The sequence below is a fragment of the Suricata suricatta genome, chromosome 2 (assembly GCF_006229205.1).
Source record: "Suricata suricatta isolate VVHF042 chromosome 2, meerkat_22Aug2017_6uvM2_HiC, whole genome shotgun sequence".
Lineage (NCBI taxonomy): Eukaryota > Metazoa > Chordata > Mammalia > Carnivora > Herpestidae > Suricata > Suricata suricatta.
This window is the reverse complement of record NC_043701.1, coordinates 74,035,491-74,059,422: the sequence shown is the minus strand read 5'-3', so window position 1 is coordinate 74,059,422 and position 23,932 is coordinate 74,035,491. Positions and strand designations below refer to the sequence as shown.

The 23,932-nt window shown below is 36.1% G+C and overlaps 1 protein-coding gene across 1 annotated transcript in view; it reads right to left on the bottom strand.

Moving 5' to 3' along the window:
• Nucleotides 1-23,932, bottom strand: part of DMTF1 (cyclin D binding myb like transcription factor 1) — a 43,225-nt gene that overhangs the window by 1,880 nt on the left and 17,413 nt on the right. The window contains exons 6-17 of the mRNA XM_029928277.1: nt 23,835-23,929; nt 19,620-19,734; nt 18,631-18,707; nt 13,996-14,153; nt 12,620-12,652; nt 11,610-11,719; nt 9,350-9,578; nt 8,277-8,428; nt 6,769-6,978; nt 3,971-4,056; nt 1,289-1,444; nt 408-785 (exon numbers count right to left, since the gene is read on the bottom strand). Of these exons, the coding sequence (XP_029784137.1) occupies nt 408-785; nt 1,289-1,444; nt 3,971-4,056; nt 6,769-6,978; nt 8,277-8,428; nt 9,350-9,578; nt 11,610-11,719; nt 12,620-12,652; nt 13,996-14,153; nt 18,631-18,707; nt 19,620-19,734; nt 23,835-23,929 (1,799 nt within the window). The remainder of the gene's footprint in view (nt 1-407; nt 786-1,288; nt 1,445-3,970; nt 4,057-6,768; nt 6,979-8,276; nt 8,429-9,349; nt 9,579-11,609; nt 11,720-12,619; nt 12,653-13,995; nt 14,154-18,630; nt 18,708-19,619; nt 19,735-23,834; nt 23,930-23,932) is intronic.

Below are 23,932 nucleotides of genomic sequence, written 5' to 3'. Positions count from 1 at the left end.
GAGCAATTCAATTTCAGGTCCCCTGAATGTAGAAGAAGAAACAGAAAAGCTGTTACACAGGGGTAAGGTGGTTAAGCTGAACCACAAGGACCTATTACTAACCACGCTCCTGGAAATGGTTCCAGAGGTTTCAACAAACAGTTCTCAGTCTTTTGGAAAGGTGGGGGCCGGGGGGGGGGTGCTGGTTTTAGTGAAAAACAGTGCTAAGACAGAGCAACACTGCTGTCTGATGGACACTCGTGAGGTCACAGGTAGGGGTTTACACTTGATTTTGCCTAGAGAAAAAAGGAAGGTATTGGAGGATTTATGGCCCCTGTGTCCCGCAAATTATTTCTAGGCTCTTTAAGTACTGCAGGTTTGAGGCTCAAGGCAAGAACCCAGAGCCTGTTTCCTTAGCTGCAACTTACCTCCGTAACATAAGCATGGGCTAAAGGAGAAGACGACTCTTCCTCTTGTTTGAGGTCGGTGTCAGATATTTCTTCTGTTCTGACCATAACACTACCCATCAGTTCTGTGCTATTCTGGTCACTGAATTTGGATACATGAGCATCATTAAATGATGGTTCTATAGTGATCTTAGGTTGATGAATTTCATCTGGGAAAGTATCTGCTTCTAGGGCATCTGGAGGCTCAGGAAAATCAGATGAGTGAATATCACTATCTACGGTCAGTTCTGCTTGGGACATGGAAGAAGTGATGTCCTCTGTGGCAACAGTCTGGATGATGACTCTTGGTGTGTGACACTGTACTGTGACGTTGTCACTTGTGTTCAACAAATGTTCTGGCTATAAAATGTTAAAGAAAAACAATGGTAAAGTGATAAAGTACCTACCAGGTATGTGTTACAGGCAACAAATACCATCTACAGGTGGTACCCTACTGTCCCCATCCCTCCCCTCCCCTCTCACCTCTGGAATGGCCGAGTTCTTACACTATTTTTCTACAACCCCTCTCATTCTATCTCCTGTAAGGACAGACATTGGATGAGGGTTATACCCCAGTAAAGACAGAGTGATGGTATAAAACTATGTTCCCAAGACAGCAATGGTAGGAAAAATTAAAAATAAATGGACATTAGTTCTAGCTCTTAAATTTTCTGTCAACAAATCCTGTTCCCTAACAAGTACTTGGATACTTGAAAGAATCTGTAATCAATTTTTCCCTCAAGATAACATGGTTTTGGAAGGCACAAGGGTTCCATCACAGTATTAAAAATAAAAATCTTTTGGTGACACTCTTCAGTCAGCCAGTCTAGAGAAAGAAAAATCAAGGAACTAAGGTAACATACGGATAGAGCATGGACAATGATCTGTTCTGGAGAAGCAGGAGCAGCAGCTGTCAGAGTTACTGTGGGACTAGCTGTCAGAGTTAGGGGAAGGCCTTGGCTTGAGCTTGTTTGAAGTAGGTATGTGCCTGGAGTGCCAGTGGGCTGTAAATGGAAAGACTGAGGGGAAAAAAAAAATGAAGATCAATACAGGTGCAAGAACACTGGTAAGCAGGCTTATGTATATTATATTAAGTCTGTGTATACATATGTTAAGTCTAGTTTTACATCCAAATGAGGGACTTCTGTTTACTAGCCACACATGTACTTCTCAATCCTGAAGGTGCCATCAGGTACCAAAATGAAGGGTAGAATATTCTTGACTTGTCTCAAGTTCTTATTCTGGAGATTTAACAAAGTCAGGCTCTAATACTGCTCTTCACTCTCCTTTCAAGGCACCAAGACATGGCTGCACAAGCCGCAGGGTCCTGGGCAGTAACCTGTACCATCTTCCTTTACTCTAGACGACATAAAAAACTGGGAGTCTCCTCACCCCTCGTTTTTTTTTTTTTTTTTTTTAAGTTTCACATTTTTGAGAAGGTACTACAGCAGAGTTTCTTGACTTGACCAGATTTTCTTCATAGTTTAAGAAGAAATGTACAGGGATAGCAATTCAAAATCTGAATGAAAAAGAAAATTCCTATTTGAAATGCTGGTTAACTGATAATATGTTTGGAGATTTTATAGAACTGTAACATTATTTACATCAATAAGCCTTTCCCAGGCGTAGGTTTCTATGCAATAATTTGAGTTTGCTTTATCTTTCTCCACCTCCCCTCCAAAAGAAAAATACTTGCATTTGAAAGACAGGGTGATGTTGAAGTCCTAGGCCTGTGATCTTGTGTACTTCAGTCACAACAACTCTCCTGGGTAGTGATTCAATACATCTACGTTTCCTTATTGCTGTAATCACTACCTCTCAGGGAATGGGTTGTGAGCATTACAAATTATTACAAAAGAGTGTCTGCCACACAGTGGGGACTTGATTTCTTTCCTCCCTCTTCATAAAAGTAAAAGCTGATCTTTTAATAAACACAACCATTAGTAAATTACATATGGTCAGGGAGTAAATACTTATTACATATATGCATTTTATTTAATATACTTAAATTCACATAATGTTCAGTTTTTTGAAGCCAAAGCACTATTATCATCCTGTTACTAAATTAGGACAGAAGCCACTAACTACTTGATTATAACCCAAGTAAAAACCTGAACATAAACGCTAAAGGTATGTGTATCTATGATTTTGTCCAGGGGCAGGAGGGGAGTTGGCAGAAGTTACCTACATATGACAGGTATGTCCCTATTTTGGAGACCACAAGATTAAGAAGTGGAAGCTTAGGTTAATTAAGTTGCTAGTAAAAGTTCCAAAATTGTTCTAAAAGAGAACTTTTTGCTGTGCATCCTTATGAGATTTGGCTGGGCAGAAGATAAATTCTTACATGAATACCACTTACATTATTTACAGCAAATAAAAGTTGACATAATTTAAGTACTATCTACTTTCAAGGACCTAAAATTGTTCTGTCACACCCAAAAGAAAACCCTATTCAAAGTAGCAATCATGACCCAATGCTCCCCCAAACCTCTTATAAAATTTTATAATAGGCAACCATTAATCTACTTTTTGTCTCTACAGATTTGCCTATTTTAGACCTTTCAAAAAAACAGGAATCAGGCACTGTATGGTATTTTGCATCTAGTTTCACTTAGCAGTGTCTCTAACTTTCATCCTTAGAACACGTTATCAGTACTTCCTTTTACTGCTCAATAACTGTATGGCTACAGCACATTTTATTTACCCATTTATTCGGATGGACATGCATTTCCACTTTGTGCTTATTATGAATATGAACATTCATGTACAAGGTTATGCAAACATGCTTTCATTTCAAGAGAAATACATAGACCTTGGATTAGAATTGGTGTCTTAGATGTTAAACATGTTTGTTTTACCATTTTAGGAACTATAAGATTCTTTTGCAAAAGGTCTAGTACGGTATTTACCAAAAGAGTATTGTGAAATAATTTGTTTTAGAAACTTTTTCTCAGTAACCAATATAAACTTTTTGGTTATACATGGTGTTTGTTTAGGACTCCACACAGGTGCACCCAGGTGGCTCAGCTGGTTGAGCATCCAACTTTGGTTCAGGTCATCATCTCACAGTTCATGTGTTCAAGCCTCACATCAGGCTCTGTGCTGACAGCACAGATCCTGTTTGGGATTCTCTCTCTCCTTTTGTTCCCCGCACCCGCTCCATGCTTTCTCTCTCAAAATAAATAAGTCACCTTAAAAAATACCTTAAAAATATTAACAAAAAAAATTTTTTTAATGACTAAAATGGCAAATTAAAAAAAGGACTCCATATGGACCCATAGCACGCACCCTACACATGAAGCACTGTCACTTTCATATATTATTATTGGTTTATGTACAGATAAAAAAAAAAGACTGAAAGTAATTATAAAAGTGGAAGTCTGATTTATGTCCTCTTTAACCATCTGCCCTCAAAAACATGGACGTAGTTGTACTTAATGCCATTCATGGTAATTTTTGCTTCATTTGTTCACATAACAGTGTAAAACGAATGATTTTCCTAGTGCATAAAATGGCCAATATCTATTTTGTGAAGTATTACTCACTGGAAGAATCTCAAATGTCTGTAGTGTTCCGCTGTTTAGTGTTATTGTTTCTGAGTCAACAGTAGCAGCAGGGGACTCTGTTGAAGCTATGGTAGGAACAAAGACAAAATAAATAACAATCTCATACTGGATAGTTTGCGTGGTAACCTGAAGTCATTTAATCTTTTTAGGAATAAAGAAATCTAATGGATTTACCTGGGATGGCATAGATCAGGGGTTGGCACACCATGGTTCATACCCAAATCCAGCCCACTACCAGTTTTTGTAAATAAACTATTAGAGGAACTTGGCCACACTTGTTTATATTCCAAGGCTGCTTTTGCACTACAAGGGCAGAGTTGACTAGGTGTGATGTAGATAGTATCTGTTAACTTCTGGCATTGATCACAGAATATTAAGAAGAGGAAGACACTTAGGCTAGCTTACAAAGTTAATAGAAACTGGACGAAAAAAATAAATTTTCCTAGACATTGTGGTAAGCAGCAAAGATGACTGGAACAATAGTTCCCAAACACCAAGCTTTAGTTCTAGCAACACTACTTCCGAGAATGTAAACCTGAGCAAATAACTTACTTTGAACTTAATATACTAACGTTCAGAGACTAGCTGTCCTGCTTACATCATGGAGTTGGGAGGATGAAAAACATGAAATATAAGAGAGTACTAGGACGCCTGGGTGGCTCAATCAGTTAAGCGTCCGACTTCAGCTCAGGTCATGATCTCACAGTTCATGGGTTCAAGCCCTGCGTCAGGCTCTGTGCTGACAGCTCAGAGCCTGGAGCCTGCTTCAGATTCTGTGTCCCTCTCTCACTCTGCTCTTTCCCCGCTCATGCTCTCTCAAAAATAAATAAACATTAAAAAAAATTTTTTTTAAAGAGAGAGTACTATTTCAGAAGACCACATACGGGAGACTGAACAGCACATTAGAGATCACATCATATAATCTCCTTAAAGATGTGTCAATTGAGTCTTTATTTAGACTTGAGCAGTGTTGGTTATACCTAATCCAGGTGATCAGGAACTAAGACTAACTAGAAGACATGTTATCTCTTATTGCTTTCAATTGTGCCTTTATAGTAATCCATGTGAAAAAAGATTTGGAACCAACTTTAAATATGTAGTGTTTATTCCAACTATCATACTTCTCAGTGGGAAAGAAAATGAGACCCTTTTCAAAACAAATGCACTTGATACATGTTCTTTCTCTATTAGATGAATTCTTAAGATAATACCTAGAATAATTTTAAGTGATTCTAAATAACCTAAGTAAGGGTTACATAAACAATCTATGGGCAGGGACAAATGTGGCACAAAGCAAAGAGTGATTTTTACATTTTTAAAGGATTGTTTAAACACAAACCAGAAAATTCCACAAAGACCTATGTGGGCTGCACACTCTAACATATTTATATTTACTATTCTGGTTTAAAGTTTACGAATCCCTGACTCCTAACATGAAGAAACAATCCAGCAATTTTAGCCTGAATGAAAACAATGATGTGTTATAAAACTCTTTGTGTATTCACATTTCTTGCTGAAAGAAAATTATTTTACATATTAAAAAAAACAACAACCCATCTTTAAATATTAAGGTACCAATTCTAAAATGTCTGTATTCCCAGTAAATATAATCATTCCAATAGCCAAGGAAAGTTCAACCAGTCTCTGTGCACAACCTGTAACCAACAGTAGCTTTCATATATATGGCAGGCCAGTAATTTCAGTTGCTTTGCAATTCTTCATACTATAAAGCAAAATAAACAGGGCTAAAGAAATTTTTCGTGTTTTATATTACATTCGTAGAAAAGCTAAAACAAATAACCAAACTTAAATGAGGACTTTAAGACAGGCATGATTAAAGGTCCAAGGTAACTTTGACAGTCACTGGATATACGCAGTGTTACTACCAGCAACAGACAGCTCAGTGATCTGAAACCCTGAAGGGTGTTTTTGTATTTGCCACAATGATTAGAAAGTATTACTGGCATTACATGGGTGACATCAAGGGACACAGAGCATCTTGCAGTGTGGAAGACAGTCCTGCCAACAATGAATTGTCCCACTCAAAATGCCAATAATCCCGACTGAGAATGACACATAGCAACTGCTATACTCTTCGCAATGATCTTTCTATAGGTAGAGAAAAATAAGATAAGGGTGAATAATATGGTTCTGAGAACTATTCTTTCTTTGTTACTCTATCATGGAAAAAAGGGCAGAAATATCAACTTGGCTTAAATCTCAGGAAGTAAGTTTCCCCTCCCTACAACAATTGTTGGGTTCTCATAATCTCCTTATCACAAAAAAATATCAGAGGCTAAGGAAAAGAAGGGTAAACACAATAGTTCCCAGAGGAAACTGGTTCTTTACTTCCTGAAGAAAATCTTTTAATCTCACCAAACCTATTTCTTCTACATATGGCCTCAAATCCACACCCAATTGATGTGTTTTCTGATGAATTACTACAAATGATGTGCCACCCCTTGTGAACTTTATCCCCTTGCTGAATTGACTATATTTCAGGTAGTATTTTATTAATCATTCTTTGTAACATTTAAAAGAAAGATGATTTAAATGGCTTATAATGGCTGGGCAGTTGGTTATCAGTCCTTCCTGTCACATACTTTTGTGCAAATATCAATTGAGCTAATAAACAAACATAAAATACCTTAGACTGCCTTTGTCAACTTGCATAAATTTCTATCAACATTCTAGAAGAATGAAAGGTACTAGATACTAAAGCCATTACTAAATTGTATAGGCCCAATAAAAGCAAGGAGTCTTGAGTAAACACTTACAGACATGCGTGATCTGGACTGGAATCTGCAAGGCTGTCATGGGGTTTGGAGAGATGGCTGCATTGTCTTCTAAGCGGGCGACTCTGATCTGAACGTGCTGTACACTGGAATTGGAATTACTGTTTGGAACTCCAGATCCTGATTTATTCTCCAAAAGCGTTGGGTTGTTTTTTTGATTCTCATGTAACTGTTTAAGACCTTTTATTAAGACTGAAGGGAGATGGGCAGACAAAAAGAACATTGATTCTCCGACAGACCACCATCTAAGCAGCAAGGGAGGTGGGGGTAAGGAGGGAAAGTATTTGGAATAAAATTGTATGCTGCATGTGAGATCTCAGCAAAATAATAATAAAAATATTTTAAAGCTACAGCCTGTCTGGAGATTTCTGGAAACACTATCCATCACAAGAAATTTTTAAAAATTCATAATATTATTCTTGTTAACTAAGATCCATTAAAAAAAAAAACCCAAAAAAGTGTGGAACATGAAAATAAGACCTCTTCCGTGTCCTAAGGCTTTAGGATAAAATTCTAAATATTGTTAATGCAAAGTACTTTATTTTCTTTTTAAAATGAATAGTGCACTCCCCCAAGCCCCTCTACAACTCAAGGACATTTGACTGTGGTAGCCACTGCAAAAGCATAATCAGGTGGCTGTGAGTTTAACTCACAACTCCAGAGTAGCAGCTCACCTTCAGCAAACAATACAATGCAACCACCTTGAATTCTTGTGCAGGAAAGCAAAATCTAGACTTGTCTCCTCACCCCCCCACTAGTCATAATAAACTCTATCAACCTTCTCAGGTTAAAATCTGGGTAGGTTCATGTCACGTTAGTATTCACTCACTCTTCTGGGTTTAACATCTGATTTACAAATTTATAACTACGTATTCAAGCCAAAGTTCTTCAGGATCTAATTTTCCTTTGGAAAAATGAAGTTGGAGAACTATACCAAGGGGAATGAATTTCATTACCTAAATTAAACAGCCTGTACGACTTGGATGCGTGCCTAAGTGCAAAGCAGGCAATGGAGGGCCAAACATGCTGTACCTCACTTCTAACCAAACCGAAGTTAGGCTCTCTAGATTTATATAACATATTATTTACAAATTTAATCTTTGTAGTATAAAACCAAAGAATTTCTCTAAATGACAAACCCAGTTAAGATGTTTGAAATTATTCAACACATGAAAGTTGATTTAAACTGAAGTTTAAAAAAAAAATCTTTGTACACAATATGTAAAATCAATTTATTCTTCACAGTTTATATGAGAACAAGAGTGTATATAAATTGTGCATATTTTTATCTTAGGTGCTTTGAGAATTACAGATCACATCAACTCTTCTTAAGGGAAGGAAGAAAAGACAGTTATCCAAAGAAATAGGGCACAGGTTTAAATGGCATGTTTCAGATCTCTAGCTGAGGCAAAGACCTTCTAACCTGTAAGTTAAGTCCTGAAGAGTAAATTAAGACTTGGGAAGGACTCAAGAAGCAAATAATACATTACCAGGAAATGAAACATCCTTATGATTTGCAATTTGCCTTTTGATGGTCCACCATTTACTTCGAAGCCACTGTGGTGAACGGACACTGCTCCATCCCTCTGCTAACAGATCCCAGTTTATGTCATTTTCGTCAGCTACATCAAGCTCCGCGATCCTACCAGGTAAAACAACCATTTGCTACATGTTAGTTATTTCTCTGTAAGAACCATCCTCTGACAACATGTGATGGCAACTGCAATAAAGGGAATGGCAGCTTATGTCAGAGATGCTTTGTTAAGGTGCATGGGAAGGAAGGAATGCCAGGAGTGCACAACTGCTTCAGAGCTAAGAACTATGAAATCTCACTGGCCTTTTGTTAATAACACAACCAACAGGCCAGCTTTTTGTTAATGGTACAACCAATGTTAAGGGTTAGAACCAGATGAAACACTGTAAAGGAAAGGCAGTAGGTAAAGGTTAGAATAGGATAAGAACAGGTTTAGTTGCATAGTGTTTTGCAGTGTTTTATAGTGTGTTAAAGCAAGTTATATCCTACATCTGAGCTTTTCCATTTCTATAACAAAAATGTTTTGAAATGTAGCTATTTCAACTATGACTAGTTGAAAAAAGTATTTTAAAAACAAAACCCAAAATGTTAAAAAGACAAAAACAATACTCCAGTAGGAAGATATGGGGTAACTGTAGCTGGACCCCCTTCTTGGCAATTAGCAGCTCAAGAGTGAAAGGCATGGAGACTGAACAGCCCTCTTTCCCTCGACATGGTCTCCCTCTGCTAGGAGTGAGGCACATTGCTGGGACGGTGGCAAGCTGCAGGGCCACCGCCTGTGCCATACCTGTTCTGCGGACAGAGAGAGGACTTCAGTCTCCACGCCTTCAATCTGCTACTTTGCACGAGTACTAAATCCACTAAAAATGAACAAAACAAGAGCTCAATATGAAATACACAGGCTCTGAAGCACCTTTATGGATTCTTTCTGTATGGAAAGGATTCTTTTCAGACATTAGGCATCTAGGGAAACCCAAAGAGGAAAGTCCATCAAGCAGCTTTTGTTATTAAAACATTTAGAACACAAACCTGAGGATAAGATTGATTTCATCTTCCTTGGTCCATTCGGTACCTCCACTCTGTTTCCAGTTCAGGTAGTTGAGCCACTTAGAACGACACTGCTTTTCTGAGCGGGTCCCCACTCGTTCTGCCACAGCTGCCCAAGACACGCCCTGTGTCACTATGTCACCAGGCTCAGTGCTTGTCAATTCATGAACCACCTCTGCAAGTCTCTTTTCCTCTTCTTCTGTCCACTTCCCTGAAAAAAGGAAATCATCTAGACTACTACTGCTACCTTCCCTCCTCCCCCATTTCAGATTGAACCCTGTATTTCCAAGGACGGATGGGCAGTACGCAGTAGCACCCAAAGTATTTCTGAACTACCCCAAGGTGGGAAACTGCACACATGTACTAAGATCATTGTTGTTTAGTTACTAGCCTTTCCTAGCCCGGTTAGGTTCTTGGTATGAAGGAAAATACAGAGTCCTATAGAAAACAACGACTAACTCTTTAAGCAACGAAAAACTATTCAATACAACAATTATGTACTGTCAAGTTGTGCTAATTTTAAGTGGGAAGAGCTTCATGGATGGCTTGATGGACACAGAAACTCACACAATTTTCCCTTAGTCTCACCTAAGACTCCTTGCTCTGCAGAAGTGGGGTAAGCTCAACAGAGATCCTTCATTACAGGAACGAATGGTGAGAGACAAGTGTAACCTGTGTAACTCTTACGGGCTCCCACTTTTAGTAAAAATGAAATCTAGGCTTACATGACTTCCGTTCCCCCCATCCTAACTCCAAGATACTGTGATAAAAGAGGTCTGAAACTGGCATTCACACATGGTTTAACTCTATGTTTTCCTGAAGCCATAAACCAGTAATAACACCAAATGACTGATCCTCTTGGTCTTTTCCTAAGGATCTTGAGCAGAAAAATAGGAAAAGAAGAGAAACTTTTTACCCCTTCCACTAATGTTTCCATTTTGTTACTAGTAACTAAAAATATCTAGAAAATTTCAAAAGTGCCATTATGCCTGCTTCAGAGATTCCATTCATTCAACAAATATTTACCGAACATCTATAATGTGCTAGGCACAGTTCTGGATACCACATATTCAAAGGGAAAGCCCTGTTCTCCTGCTTTAGCATGAGTGTCTCATGGCGTGGTACAAAAATAGAGAACTCATGATCAGAAATACTATGTAGCAACATGAATAGGAAACAGGCAAATCGATCCCTCAGACTGGGAATCAGGGAATGGCAGTGTTTTCCCATAATGTTATGCTAACAAAAGGGGCTCTGTTCTCAGTGTCTTACATAAAACTGTAGGGTCCCCTCCTAAATCTAAAGCTCTTATTCTAGCTTCATTCACTAAGCTATCATTCACTGAATAACAGAGTTAGTGGAATTTATGTTCTCATTGTCTTGCAGGTCAAACATAGTGCTGGTGGAATGGTTACTAAGAAAGCATCCCTAAATCCAGGTTAGCAGGACAAGGAAGTGAAAACAGAAAATATATACATTCGAAGTTTAAGCTTAACTTGATAATTATTTTTCTTATTGAAAGAATGAGCACAAATTGTGGATCCTTCAGAGAACTTTGGGACTAAAAGAAAACTAGGAGATCACCCATTCTGACCTCTTTATTTTACAGAGGAAACTGAGGCTCAGAAAGATTGAGTGAGAGCTACTGGCAAAGCCTAAATACTGTTGTTGATCACAAAAGTTAGGTTTAACAGTATCACCAATATATCTGCATACATTAAGAGTCACTTGAGATTAAAACACCAGCCGCAAGGTTTTTTCTATGGAAAAATATACTTGAAATAAGCAAAATAGAGCCTCACCTTTGGAACATAACTTAAGTTACATAACCTGTCTGAACTAAATAAAGTGTTTTATAAACCTGAGTTGATAATCTATTGTTAACATAAGCTCAACAATTAGATGGGCTTAAATTAAAACAAACTCCTGGATATAGGCCTTAATGATAAATACTTTCAAAACTGGAGTTCTGAATTGCTACAAAAAGGAAACATGGTATACCTAAAACCTTTGAAAAGCGAGATGTGTCCCTGTGAACAGTGCCACCTCACACAAAAGCAGAAAAATGAAGATTATTACTCAGGTCTATAAAGCTTGATGAAAAAGGAAGACCAGAAAATAAAATCTGAATTAAAATGAATGACAGATTTCTTCCCAGGACAGAAGAGAAAGCGCTAAGTACGTGAAAGGGTGGGAAGCATCAGCGAACACCAGAGAAGCCGGCAGCGCGCGCTCGTGGTACCTGTGTTGCAAGTATCCTTCATCAGACGGCACCGATCTTTGACGGAAGACGCGCTTCTTCCTAGCGCCGCCCCTATTGTTGCCCAGTCATTGCCATGCTTTATCCGGAGCCTAAAACAAGAGTCTGCCAATCAGCATTTGGTTCAACTGTTTTCTCCCTTTTAATTTCATCATTTATTCTTCATTCTTCTTCTTCCCATTTGAGTGGTTTGGAAGTTGTGGGCAGCAATACTCTGAGAGCCAAAGTTTGAAAGTGTGGCCTTTTTTTGGGGTCCACAGTTGTCTGTGGGTGAAAAAAAAACAGGCAGCAATTGCCTTTTTCCTGGGTCAGAGAAGAAATAAGTAACTTGGATATGTGTTCAAAAAAGACCAAATTTCCCCTCAGGTTATTGACAATCTCCCAGGCAATCCCCAGATTGTTCCCTTCTGAGTACTCCTAACAAGCTCTTCTCAGACATCTGAAAAAGTTTCACAAGCTGCTATCATCATAACGCTGACCAACCTTCCATTTTTTCCATGATCCATACAATCCATTAACCCATACTTTATGGCCCCGCTCAATGAAGTGAAATTATTTCTCCTGTGAAATAGCCTTTATTAGGTAGAGTCCGCCCAGATATTACGCAAAACATTCACTAAGTCACCATTCTTAACAAACAAGTAGCACAACCCTGGTTTTGAATCTGTATGTAAGTTCCTGAGATCCTGTCTTCAGGTCACCAAGAATGGCCATCTAGTCTCTTCTGTAACCCTTATTACTGGTTTGAGGACACACTTCATTCCGCAGCTCACAATGGGAGACTAAGTTTATGGGCACGGGTCCTCTGAACGTATGGATCTGAAAAGTTCTTTTTGTGGTCAATCATGCCGAACAGCAGGATTAAATTACACCAGTCTACTAAAAACCTCCTGATATTTTCAAAATAAAAGTTTTAAACACAAAGATATAGTTTTTAAAGTTTAAACCCGACTATCAGAATTAATGAAAGGAAAAAAAATTTTTAAACTTACTCCTTGAGCTTTTCAATTTCTTCAGGTGTATATCTAGAAATTTAAACAAATTTTTAAAAAGATCAATTAAAACAAAGAATGCTAAACAACCTTGATAAAAATCAGAATTTCACTTAGGGAGCCAAATGGTAAGTCATTTAGCATAATGATAATATTTTTAAAGTGACCAATTTCAAAGTAAATTACTGAAAAGTAAAACTAATGCTTCTATTTTTTTTTTGCAAAAAACTACTTTTAGCTGTAACAAAAGTGATCAATGTACATTTTTCTCTAGGAAAATTCAACATTTAAAACATATTTGCTCCTATTTTGTTTAACTTGTTCTTTACTTCAAAACTGGTTTCAGGCCTTCTGATAGTATAGCTATTCTGAAAGACTTATGGATGACATTATAAACCAAGATGCAAATCTGTGGTGAATTCTCACAAGGCATTGAAAAATTTTAAATTCTCTTCCTTTCCCCTACCCATGCATGGACATCTGCCTTTCTCTTGCTCTAATGTAAAGGCTATTTTTCTTTAGTTGGGCAAGTACTTAATACAGCCATTGCAATTTCTTTTTAAAAGTAGTATCTATTAAGCCATACCAGGACTTCCTAAAATTCTCAAAGAGAAATTATAAATATGTTACTAACACTATATAACCATTGCATAAAAAAAAATGATGCCTTCCCATAACTGTTATCTATAACAGAAATCCATGCATTGTATTCTGAAATTTATTTTCCTCTCTAGTTTTATTAAAAAAAAAAAAAAGTCACTAACCTAGGGAATGCTATACTATAAAAAAAATGAATAGGAACAATGTTACTAATGAATTTAGAGGTTTTTTCACACTCCCTAAATCTTTAACCATTATAATACTTTTTATTATAATGTTACTATATTACAAAGTAGAGTCTGACATATGAAGACCGCTAAGTCTAAAATCTGACAGATATAAGGGGGATTTAGATTCTAATTTCTAGGAGCCCTTCTTAAAATAAGGTTTCCAGGGGCGCCTGGGTGGCTCAGTTGGTTAAGTGTCCGGCTTCGGCTCAGGTCATGATCTCGTGGTTCGTGGGTTCCAGCCCTGCGTCAGGCTCTGTGCTGACAGCTCGGAGCCTGGAGCCTGCTTCAGATTCTGTGTTTCCCTCTCTCTCTGACCCTCCCCTGCTCGTGCTGTCTCTGTCTCTCAAAAATAGATAAAAAAACAGGGGGAAAAAAAAGGTTTCCATATTTATAACATGGACCTGGAAAAAAGTATTAACACAACAAACAGTAATTCATACTGTCTCCAACTAAAGTTTTAATCCTAACTATACTTTAAAAAATGAAAGCCCCATAAGGTATTTCCCCTAACTACATGAAAACATGCAGCATTACAAGGTTTCATACTTTCCCACATGGTTTCTGTCATCATACATGCGAAGCACTCTTCTATAAACTGCAAACAAAGGCCGGTTCAGACCCCATGCTATAGTCCTGTAGAAATCTTTTCTTTCGTCTTTTGACATCTCAAAGATGATTTCTGTGGCATCTTTTATTCCGCGTGCCTAAATGGGTTACATTTCTTTTATTTAGGGATTTCTGATAAAATGCATATGGATATACTATGCTTTTTATAAGTTGTTTCTTTTTATGTTCAAGATCATCAATGGCATTTAGAAAAATAATGCATTACTAATTCATTAATAAGTCAAACATAAACTTTAAAAATGTTTCAAGAGATAATAAAGTGATACTTTAATGTTCCAGAAAGAAATTGTATAAAGTTCAGTAAAGTCAAGTTGTGTCAACCCCCTTTAAAATTGTAAAAAATTAGAATCTAAAGTAGAAAATAATAACAAAATTAATGGAATCAGGAATCAAGTAATAGAAACAACAAGCAATGCTAAAAGAATGATTCTTTAAAAAGACCCATTAAGACTAATAAAAACTATGAAAAGATAAACTTACAGCAAAACGAAAAGACAAAACCATACTGGAAATAAAAAACATGGGGCCTAAATAGAACTGCTTGGAGATTAGAGAACTGAACATTATGAAAATTCTATGGCAATAAATTTGAAAACTTATATACAATGAACAAACTCCTAGAAAAATTCAACTTACCAAAATAGACTCAGGAAGACAAAGAAAATCTAGTAAGCACAGACTATCAAGAAAATTTAATCAGTTATTAATACTCTTCTCACAATGGAAATACTAGGCCCACATGACTTTATAGGTAAATCCTACCAAACAATCAAGATAATTCTAATTTTAAACTATTCTAAAGTATAGAAAAACAGGTGGGACACTTCCTCATTGTCCTTATTAAGCTAGCAGAACCTCAATAACAAAACCAGACAAGGACAGTTTCAGAAAAGATTTTTCAGGTAAGCTCATTCATTAACATAGATCCTCCAAGTCCTTAAAATATTTCAGCACCTGAACCTAACAATGTATAAAAAGGTTAATAATCAATGCAAAAAGTGAGCTTAATCCAGGAATACAAGTTTGTGTTAATTTCAGAAAAACTACTTCTTAATTATAAGATTTATGGAAAAAATATAAATCTCTACAGATGTGGAAAGAACATAACAGAACTTTCATATGTGATTACACTGCTACAAGTATGGTTTTGCTGACAATTTGATAATGTGTTCAGTAGGAAGATGGAATACTGGAGAGATGTTAATTCCCCTCAAACAGATGCACTAATTCAATGCAGTCCCCCACCCCACTCCCAAATCCCAACAGTCTCCATTCTCTGCAAACTGATTCTAAATTTATAAACGAAGAACAAAGGGCCAAAACTAGCAAAGACATTCATAAAGAGACATGTCCGCTATCTATACTAGTACAGGTATCAACAAACAGAACCTGGGAACAAATTAGAAACTCAAGAAACAAATGTGTGGAAATTTGATTTGGGACAGAACAGACATTGTAGATTGGGAGAAGACTGATATTCCATAAAGAGGCTGGGACAAATGCCATGCACACAAAATAAAACAAAAATTCCCCAACAACAGTGAAACCCACAGGTATAGGGGAAAAAATCAGTATGAAAGGCAAAACTCTACAACTTTTATATCCTTGAAGAGGAGGATTATCTTAAACAGCCATGCAAAATATTAAGGTAAAAATAATGATTTTGAAATTGACAATTTTCATCACATGACCCCTAAGGAGAAGGACATGATAGGTCACTAAATTGGGACAAGCTATCTGTGATACAAATAAACAAGAAAACCATTAGTAACCAGCATACATTAAGAATGTGTAGGGGCACCAGGGTGGCTCAGTCAGTTAAGCATCTGACTCTTGATTTTGGCTCACTCATGTCATGCATGATCTTAGGGGTTAGGCAGATTGAGCCCCACATCAGGCTCTACGCTGACAGCAAGGAGTCTGCTTGGGATTCTTTCTTTTCTCTGTCCTTCACATATATGTTCTCTCTCAAATAAATAAACAAACAAACATTAAAAAAGTCTAGAAAATTAAGAAGAACCCCATAGAAAATTTGCTAGAAAATATGAACAGGAACTTCAAAAAGGAAAAAAAAAATAGCCCTAATAAGTATATATAAAAGTATGTAATCAGAGAAATACAAATTAAATCCATAATAAAATACCATTCACACCCACCAGGTTTTTACATATTAATAGCAAAAAACTCAAAAGACTCCAAATGACCATTGATTACACCTGGGTAACTTACAGTATATACCCTAGCATAATGAAATAGAGCTAAAAAAAAAAATCAAAATGGAACGGATCACAAAATCACAATAATGAACAACAAAAGTCAGTTAAAGAACACTCAGAGAATGAATCTACTTACATAAAGTTCAAAAAGAGGTAAAATCACACTGATAAGCATTTTATACATTCTTTTGAATATATAAAACTGCACAGTACAAAGCCTCTAAATTTTTTTAAGTTAATTTTCTGTTTTAAGTAATCTCTACACCCAACACGGGGCTCAAATTCATGACTCCAAGATCAAAAGAGTCACACTCTACTGACCGAGCCAGCCAGGCACCCGATGCTTCTAAATTTCAGAATCTAGAATTCTCTTATGCAGTTTCAATCACACAAATAATTACACCTAGTATTTACATGCCTAAATATATGAAAGGCAATGTGTTGCAGGATGACCATACACAGTGAAATGGAAAGATTTTTTTTTTCTTCTGTTTTTTTTTTTAAGTTTGTAACAGTCACTTTCATTTATCTGACATCCAATTAATTGCTTTAAAAATGGCACCAAAATGTTCTTAGCAGCACATAATAATTATCCAACAAATTATCTTTTCCTAAGGTCAGTACATCTTTTTGGACATTTCCTATCTCTGCCAATCAATTCATCATCTTCCCAGTCATCCAAAATAAAACACTCTCAAATTATTCCAACTCCTCATTTTCTTACTTCCCCAACATCCAGTCACCAGGTTTCCTTAGATATTACCTATGTATCTGTCCTTTCCCTGCCAATTCTTCTCCCACCACCATACGTTAAAGGCCTTCTACTCTCACCTGGTCAAATGAAAGGGTCATCCTTCAAATTTCAGTCACATTCCCATCCTTAAATCATAAAGGGTCCTTGGAAACCATCTACTCCAATCTCCTAGACAAGAAACTAGCTTAATTCCCAAAGTTCAGTGTTCTTACCATTCATCACTGCCTTATCAACCTGAAACATTTTTCTAGTTTTAACTAAAGTGTATGTGACCAGTGGACAACTTAACTACACTTCTAGATACATTTTCACTGGTCACTGTAATTGTTTCATTAAAAAAAAAATAGTTTGGTAGGAAGAATCTTTACCTATTAACAAAGAAATGAAGTGTTTCATGCTTTATAGTTGACAAAGCTTAGCTTGGGAAGAGCAGAGCTTAAAATTAAGCTTTAGAACACAGATATTCTAGGCAGCAATGTATTTGTAGTAGTGAAAAATAATATAAACCACCTAAGGATCAAACAAAAGGAGAATGGGTAAACAAATACTGTACTTCTCCCATTCCCAAACAGTGGTTATACCTATATTTCAAACATGCAACTAACTCCTTTACAGGAATGGTAAGCAAATCGCTGGAAAGATTTCCTCGAGAAGAGCACATATCTACTCCACCAATCCCTCACTTAGCTACGTGATCAGTTTTTCTCATTTTCCTATAGGAAAGAGTTCTAATTCCTTGGACTGGATTTCAAAGTCAAGTTTCCAGTTCAAGTTAAAGAGCTAGCTAATTCAGTGTGCTCTGGGTTTCATTTCTGATTCCTTGGAACTTAGCATTTATTCATGCTGTTCCCTCCAGCCCTGCTCTAGCCAAAATTCTGTTTCTTTAGACTCCGTCAAATTCTTGCTCTTCCAAATATTTCCCCAAACTGTCCTAACCCTAAAAATACACTCTTCCTTCTCTGATTTCACGCAGAATTTATCACTCAATGGCACAACGTCTTGTATTGGTCTTCACCTACTTTCAACACTCCCAAATGAACTGCTGGCTTTTCAAAAAGCAATACCATGTTTGCAGGAGTTCATACCACTAGTGCCTCAAGAATACTGTGTTCAAGAGATATCTACTGAAGAGAATGACTTAGTAACAATATATAAGCCTCAACAGGAAAATGAACTAAATTATTCACTTTTTGTAAAAAAGGGAGGGCTGTCATGTCATAAATTCATTCAAAGAAGGAGATGTGTATCTTCAGCTTTAGACAATACAAGCTAAAACTCTAATTATATTGCTTGAAAAGACAGAGCTTTAGGGTTTTGAGAAGCTGTTAGGATTTTGTCTAAACTTTTGGTATTAACTAAAGAAGTAAAATTATTTTAAACTAGAATTCAAAATTTGTTTAAAAACATACCATAATCATACACCTTATAATTATTAAGCTATGACATATTAGCCAATCATCCATTATAAAAATTACTGAAAAGCTCCTAATAAGTACATATAATATGATGCTTTGATCATTTTTGCAACTGGCAATGAAAAAAAATGAGTGAGGCAAAAAAAAAAAAAAAAAAGCCATAAGATACCTTTAGATAGCGTTCAATATTGTTCATCAAAATATCAATTTCTTCCTTAGACCACATCCCCTGTTTCCATTTATGTCCTTTAAAGGAAAACAATTAACGTTATAGAAAATGTCATCCCTCAAGATGGATTAAAACACTAAAGATTTGCTTTGTGATTAAAGCATCTGTGAATAAAATGTAGCTAATTTCTCGTTTATATGAAATCTGAAAGATCTCCATGCAGTTGCTTTTGTAACCTCTGGTTTTTAAAAAAGAATACATTTGATCTTACTAAATAAAGAATAATAATAAGAAAAAGACTAAGAAATTATTACTTTCTCTCAGTTACATTTCTTATTCTTTAAGCAATAAAGCTCTGCTAAAAAAGGCATGAAAATTACAAAAGCCAAATCATGCTTAAAACTTTTTGAAAAATTTATCCAATGGAAAAAATAAATTTTATGGGCAAAAGATTCTAGAACAAGGTAAACATAATCCAATGGATACCAAGTGAATAACATATTCTTACTGAGTATCTACTATTCAGTGGTTGAAAACAATCAATTTACTTACTTTTGCTTCCTTTAGTTATTTCAGAGTAGCATATCCATGAGCTGCACTTTGTTGTAGCAGCTCCCTAAAAATCCTTAGGAACTCTGTAGCACTATAAAACACCTACTTTAAGTCACTAAGCTGCTTATCAGACCAAAGTTAGATCTCTGAAAAGACTTGACTTCCCGTTCCCATGTGTAGTAACTGTACCGTCTTTTAAATGCCATAATTGGACATTTGTTTATAATTTACTGCATGTCAGAGAAATAATCATCAATTATTGAAAAACAAATGTTGGTCATGGTCTCACTCAGAGCCAAATTTAAACAATTAGAAAAACTCAATTTGTTAACTACTCAGTCACAACTATGAAGGTTCAATTCAAAATCCTGATCACTACAAGAACTTTTTATCTCCATTTTTTTCCAGTGGACACTAAAATTCACAACAGAGCTTACCTTTGTTAGTCAGAGAATCCTTATCTTCTTTAGTTGTAAACCATGCTTGGCTAACTGCTGAAACTTCCTCATTACCCAAGGGAGATATTTCATCTAGTTGCTCATTTTGTAGAATCTTGAAGATGTAAAGGTAAAAAAAAAAAAAAAAAAAAAAAAGTATAGCTTGATTTAATACCCAATCTGATTCATCTTTGTGTGCAACACTCAACATTATAAAACTCTAATAATATGGAATTCATTTATTTTAGATATAGGTAAAATATAATTAACTTATAGAAAACCAATTTTTTTTGCTGTTCTTATTATGGCAGTATGAAAATAAAACTGCCTGCATTAACAAAATATGACCTTCATTTAAGCAAGTAACTCTGTATTAGTGGCTTGAATTTTAATAGAATAATAGTTAAGATTCCATTAAGTGCCCGAATCAATATATCTGGAGCCGTCTGTACATTTATGTATGTAAAATGAGCTCTTACATACAATAAAATGGAAATGCTACAGCTGAGTGTAATGGTTGTTCATATCCTTGTAGGGAGTTTGTTGCCTACATATACAGTCATCTGTAATGTACTCTTGTGCTAAGTTTAAAGGATTAACAGGCTACATCAAAAGATATTATGGCAAAATCACGGTCTGCTTATTGTTTATTGACAATTTTGTTTGAGCCAACCTTGAGAGTTGATTTCTAATCTTAATTAATGTACCTTCTTCTCAAAGAACTATATGATATTATTTATTAGTATTACAGTGAAAACAATCTTTATTGAATGTGAAGTTAAAAACTCACAACTTTATTGAGATAGAATTCCAATTTTTTAGGATATGTGTTGCCAAAGCAAGCATGAAATAGAATTTGCACACCATAAAATTCACTTTTATAATATACAATTTGGGGTGCCTGGGTGGCTCAGTTGGTTAAGTGTCTGACTTCGGCTCAGGTCATAATCTCACAGTCCATGAGTTTGAGTCCTACATCGGGCTCTGTGCTGACAGCTCAGAGCCTAAAGCCTCTTTCAGATTCTGGGTCTCCCTCTCTCTCTCGGCCCCTCCCCTGCTTACTCTCTCCCCCTCTCTCTCAAAAATAAATAAACATTAAAAAAATTTTTTTTAAATATACAATTCAGTGGCTTTCAGTGTATTTATTCAACTGTCACACAAAGAACATTTTCAACTACAGATATACCCAATCTAGCAAATTCTGCAGAACAAAGCTGCTTAAGAGAGTTGGCCTTGGGCTAATGATGGCTATAGTGTGAGTCAGAAAGATCTGGAAACAGTGCTACCATTTCAGAGATGAGCCTACCTACCATGGGCAGACAAAAATAAGAGGAAACTCACATGCCTGTGACCACTCAATTCTGTTCAGTCTCATCCTGGATTAACTAAACTATGCCACTGGCTGGAGGTAAATCCTAACAAACATTGGACCATTTCTTGAATAGACAGAAGCTAAATTTCTAATTTCAAGAGGAACTGAAATCATTCTACTTGGAAAGAGAGAAGCTGTCAGTGAACAAGCCAAGCACAATGAAGAGAAAAGCCATGTTTCTTATGTCACTTACTTTATTTTGATATCTGGGGCTAATGAATATATTGTATTGATGAAAGTGGTTTTCTTAAATCCACGGCCAAAAAGCTAGAGTCACTGGAACAAGTATGAAAAGTCTGTAACCCTGTATTTATGTGTCATATATTTTAGATTTTTTTTTTTTTTAAAGATCAACAGACTACCTTTATAAAGCTGAGAATGGAGACAGACTAGACAGATAATGTCTAAGGCCTTTTGTACTCCGAAGATCCCAATTGTCTAAGATTTGACACAGAGGTTACTATGATAGAGAATGCTGTTGACAAGACCTTGATACAAACAATACCCACTGTTAATAAATGTAATTTAGGAAATATTCTTCTGAAATGATTTTCTCTTATATACTAATCAGTTGGTTAAAAGAATAAAATCATCACTTCCAAAATGAGTCCAAATACAGGGCCCACTCTATGAATTTAGGAATACACCCGTCATGCTGATTAGCTGCTCTCTTTGGGCAAACACCTAATGCCTTTTGGCTCAAATTAACCTGATGAAGACGTACAATTATTACTTAAGTCATATAATGGTAAACATGTAAACAGCCATCAAATGAAGCCAACAATTATTCTATTTTAGCAGTAATACTTAACACTTTTCATAACAAATTAGTTAAATGAGGATAGTAGGAGACATAGGTCTCTTAAATGTTATCTATTTATATTCTTAGTATGTGGATATTACTAAGTTTTATGTCATTTTACTCCCATTTTCACTACTTTATGTAGGAATTTTTTAAAGTACTCAGATATATTTAGTATACTTTTTTTTTCTTTTTAAATTCTAGAGACGAGCTCAAGCAGAGGAGAGGGGCAGAGGGAGAGTGAGAATCATAAGCAGGCTCCATGCTCAGTGTGGAGTCCCACATGGGGCTTGATCCATGATTCTAGAATCATGACCTGACCCAATATCAAGAGTCAGAAGCTAAACTGACTGAGCCACCCTGGTGCCCCACTATGGTGGGGTTTTTTTGGTTTTGTTTGTTTGTTTTTGTTTTTAAATGCAGCCTTTTTGAGTTGGTTGTAGGGTTTCATGCCTATAACATACAGTGACTTAGAAATCTAAATCTAACCATCTCAACCCCTAAATGCCTCTTGCAACCACAAAGCACTATATATATTAGGAAATTTTTAGTTTCTAATTATTTTTCAAGATAGTTCCACTGCTGATATGGGACAATATGTTAACTACCACAATATATGAAATAGTTACACCTGCTCTGACACAGAGGAAAAAGCAAAAAGCAGATTATTTTTGAACTTTTAACTATGCTTTCACTCACAACCTAACGGTATTCTTTTGAAACACATATTAGGAACTACTAAGAGTTTCTCATTCACTAAAATGGTTAATAACAAACCAACAAGCTAATAGAAAGTTATAGCTCATCAACTCTTAAGAAATAACCCACACGAAACAACCCTATAAACTGTCTAACACTGCCATTGCTCAATCTTTAAACAACTAGGTTGTAAACCAAATCACGTATGTATACACAACTATTTGTACTGTGCTGAAAATGGAATCTAAGGGGGACTACATAGTCTTTGAATTGGAAATGAATTTGACAAGCCCCATTTTGAAGAATGTGCTCTACTGCTTCAGATAGCATGGAAAAAAATCCTGTCCAAATCACCCACTGAAATACAAGAGCAGATTATGAGAATGTCTAGCCAGGCTCAAAGCTGTTTGAAGTACATGACAGACTCACTCTTCTGGAAATCCTGTCATTCTAGAACCACTGTGAAGTTCCCTATTGAAAAAAGTTCACAGTGCACCCACTTGAGATATCCTTAGTCCTTGATGTTATATATTATCAAGTTGTAATTCTTATACATAATTGAAGAAGGCTCAGTGTGGTGCTTTGCATAAGATAATGATATAATGTCTCTACCGTCTTCCTCTAAAATATTGTATTAATTAAAAAAATGAAGCAAAAGGACAAAATACTAAAAAAGAAAGGCACAATCAGCCAGAGAAATAAACTTACAAGTAAAATAAGATTTAAGCTCCAGGCTATGTAAATGAGCAAAGAATTCTAGGACTTTTGGCAGAAATAACTCACATGAAACAAAGAAATTCACATCAAAACAAAGCAGTAGGCCCTGACTGTTATCCAACTTCTCAACTCACAGTAAAATGTTATCTAGTCCTAAAAGCACCAAAAGGGACTAGCTTAACTACAACTGTTAGAATTAAAATCTATGTTAAATAACTAGCTTCCATTCATATTATAACAGAGAACACATGTAGCCTTTTTAAATCAGTCACTAGAGAGAAGTGCTGGGTAACACTTAAAAAGCTTTATATCAATATCTTATAAAACTGGTAAGATAAAATTTAAAGTTATTTAACAGCTCAAGTGAGATCATTCCATGTAGCTAAAGAATACACGTGCACCATCTGTCTCAACAGATGTGAACCACTACAGGGAATGAATTTTAAAACTCTATCTTTGCCTACTACTGTGAGATTCATGTAAGTGGGGACTGGAAACCTGAATGAAATAATAAATCTTACCTCAATTCTGTCCTCTGTCAGACAAATTATGTTCTCATGATTTTATCACCTAAGGTATGTGTTAAGGATAATCCTCTTGCAGTCAGTAAAAAGACTCACTATACCTGGATCTGTGTCACAGTTCCCTCAGTAATCTCATCATCTGCCACCTCTGTGGTTGCAGTCATGGTCACCTCAAAGCTCTGATCATTTTCTGAAACTT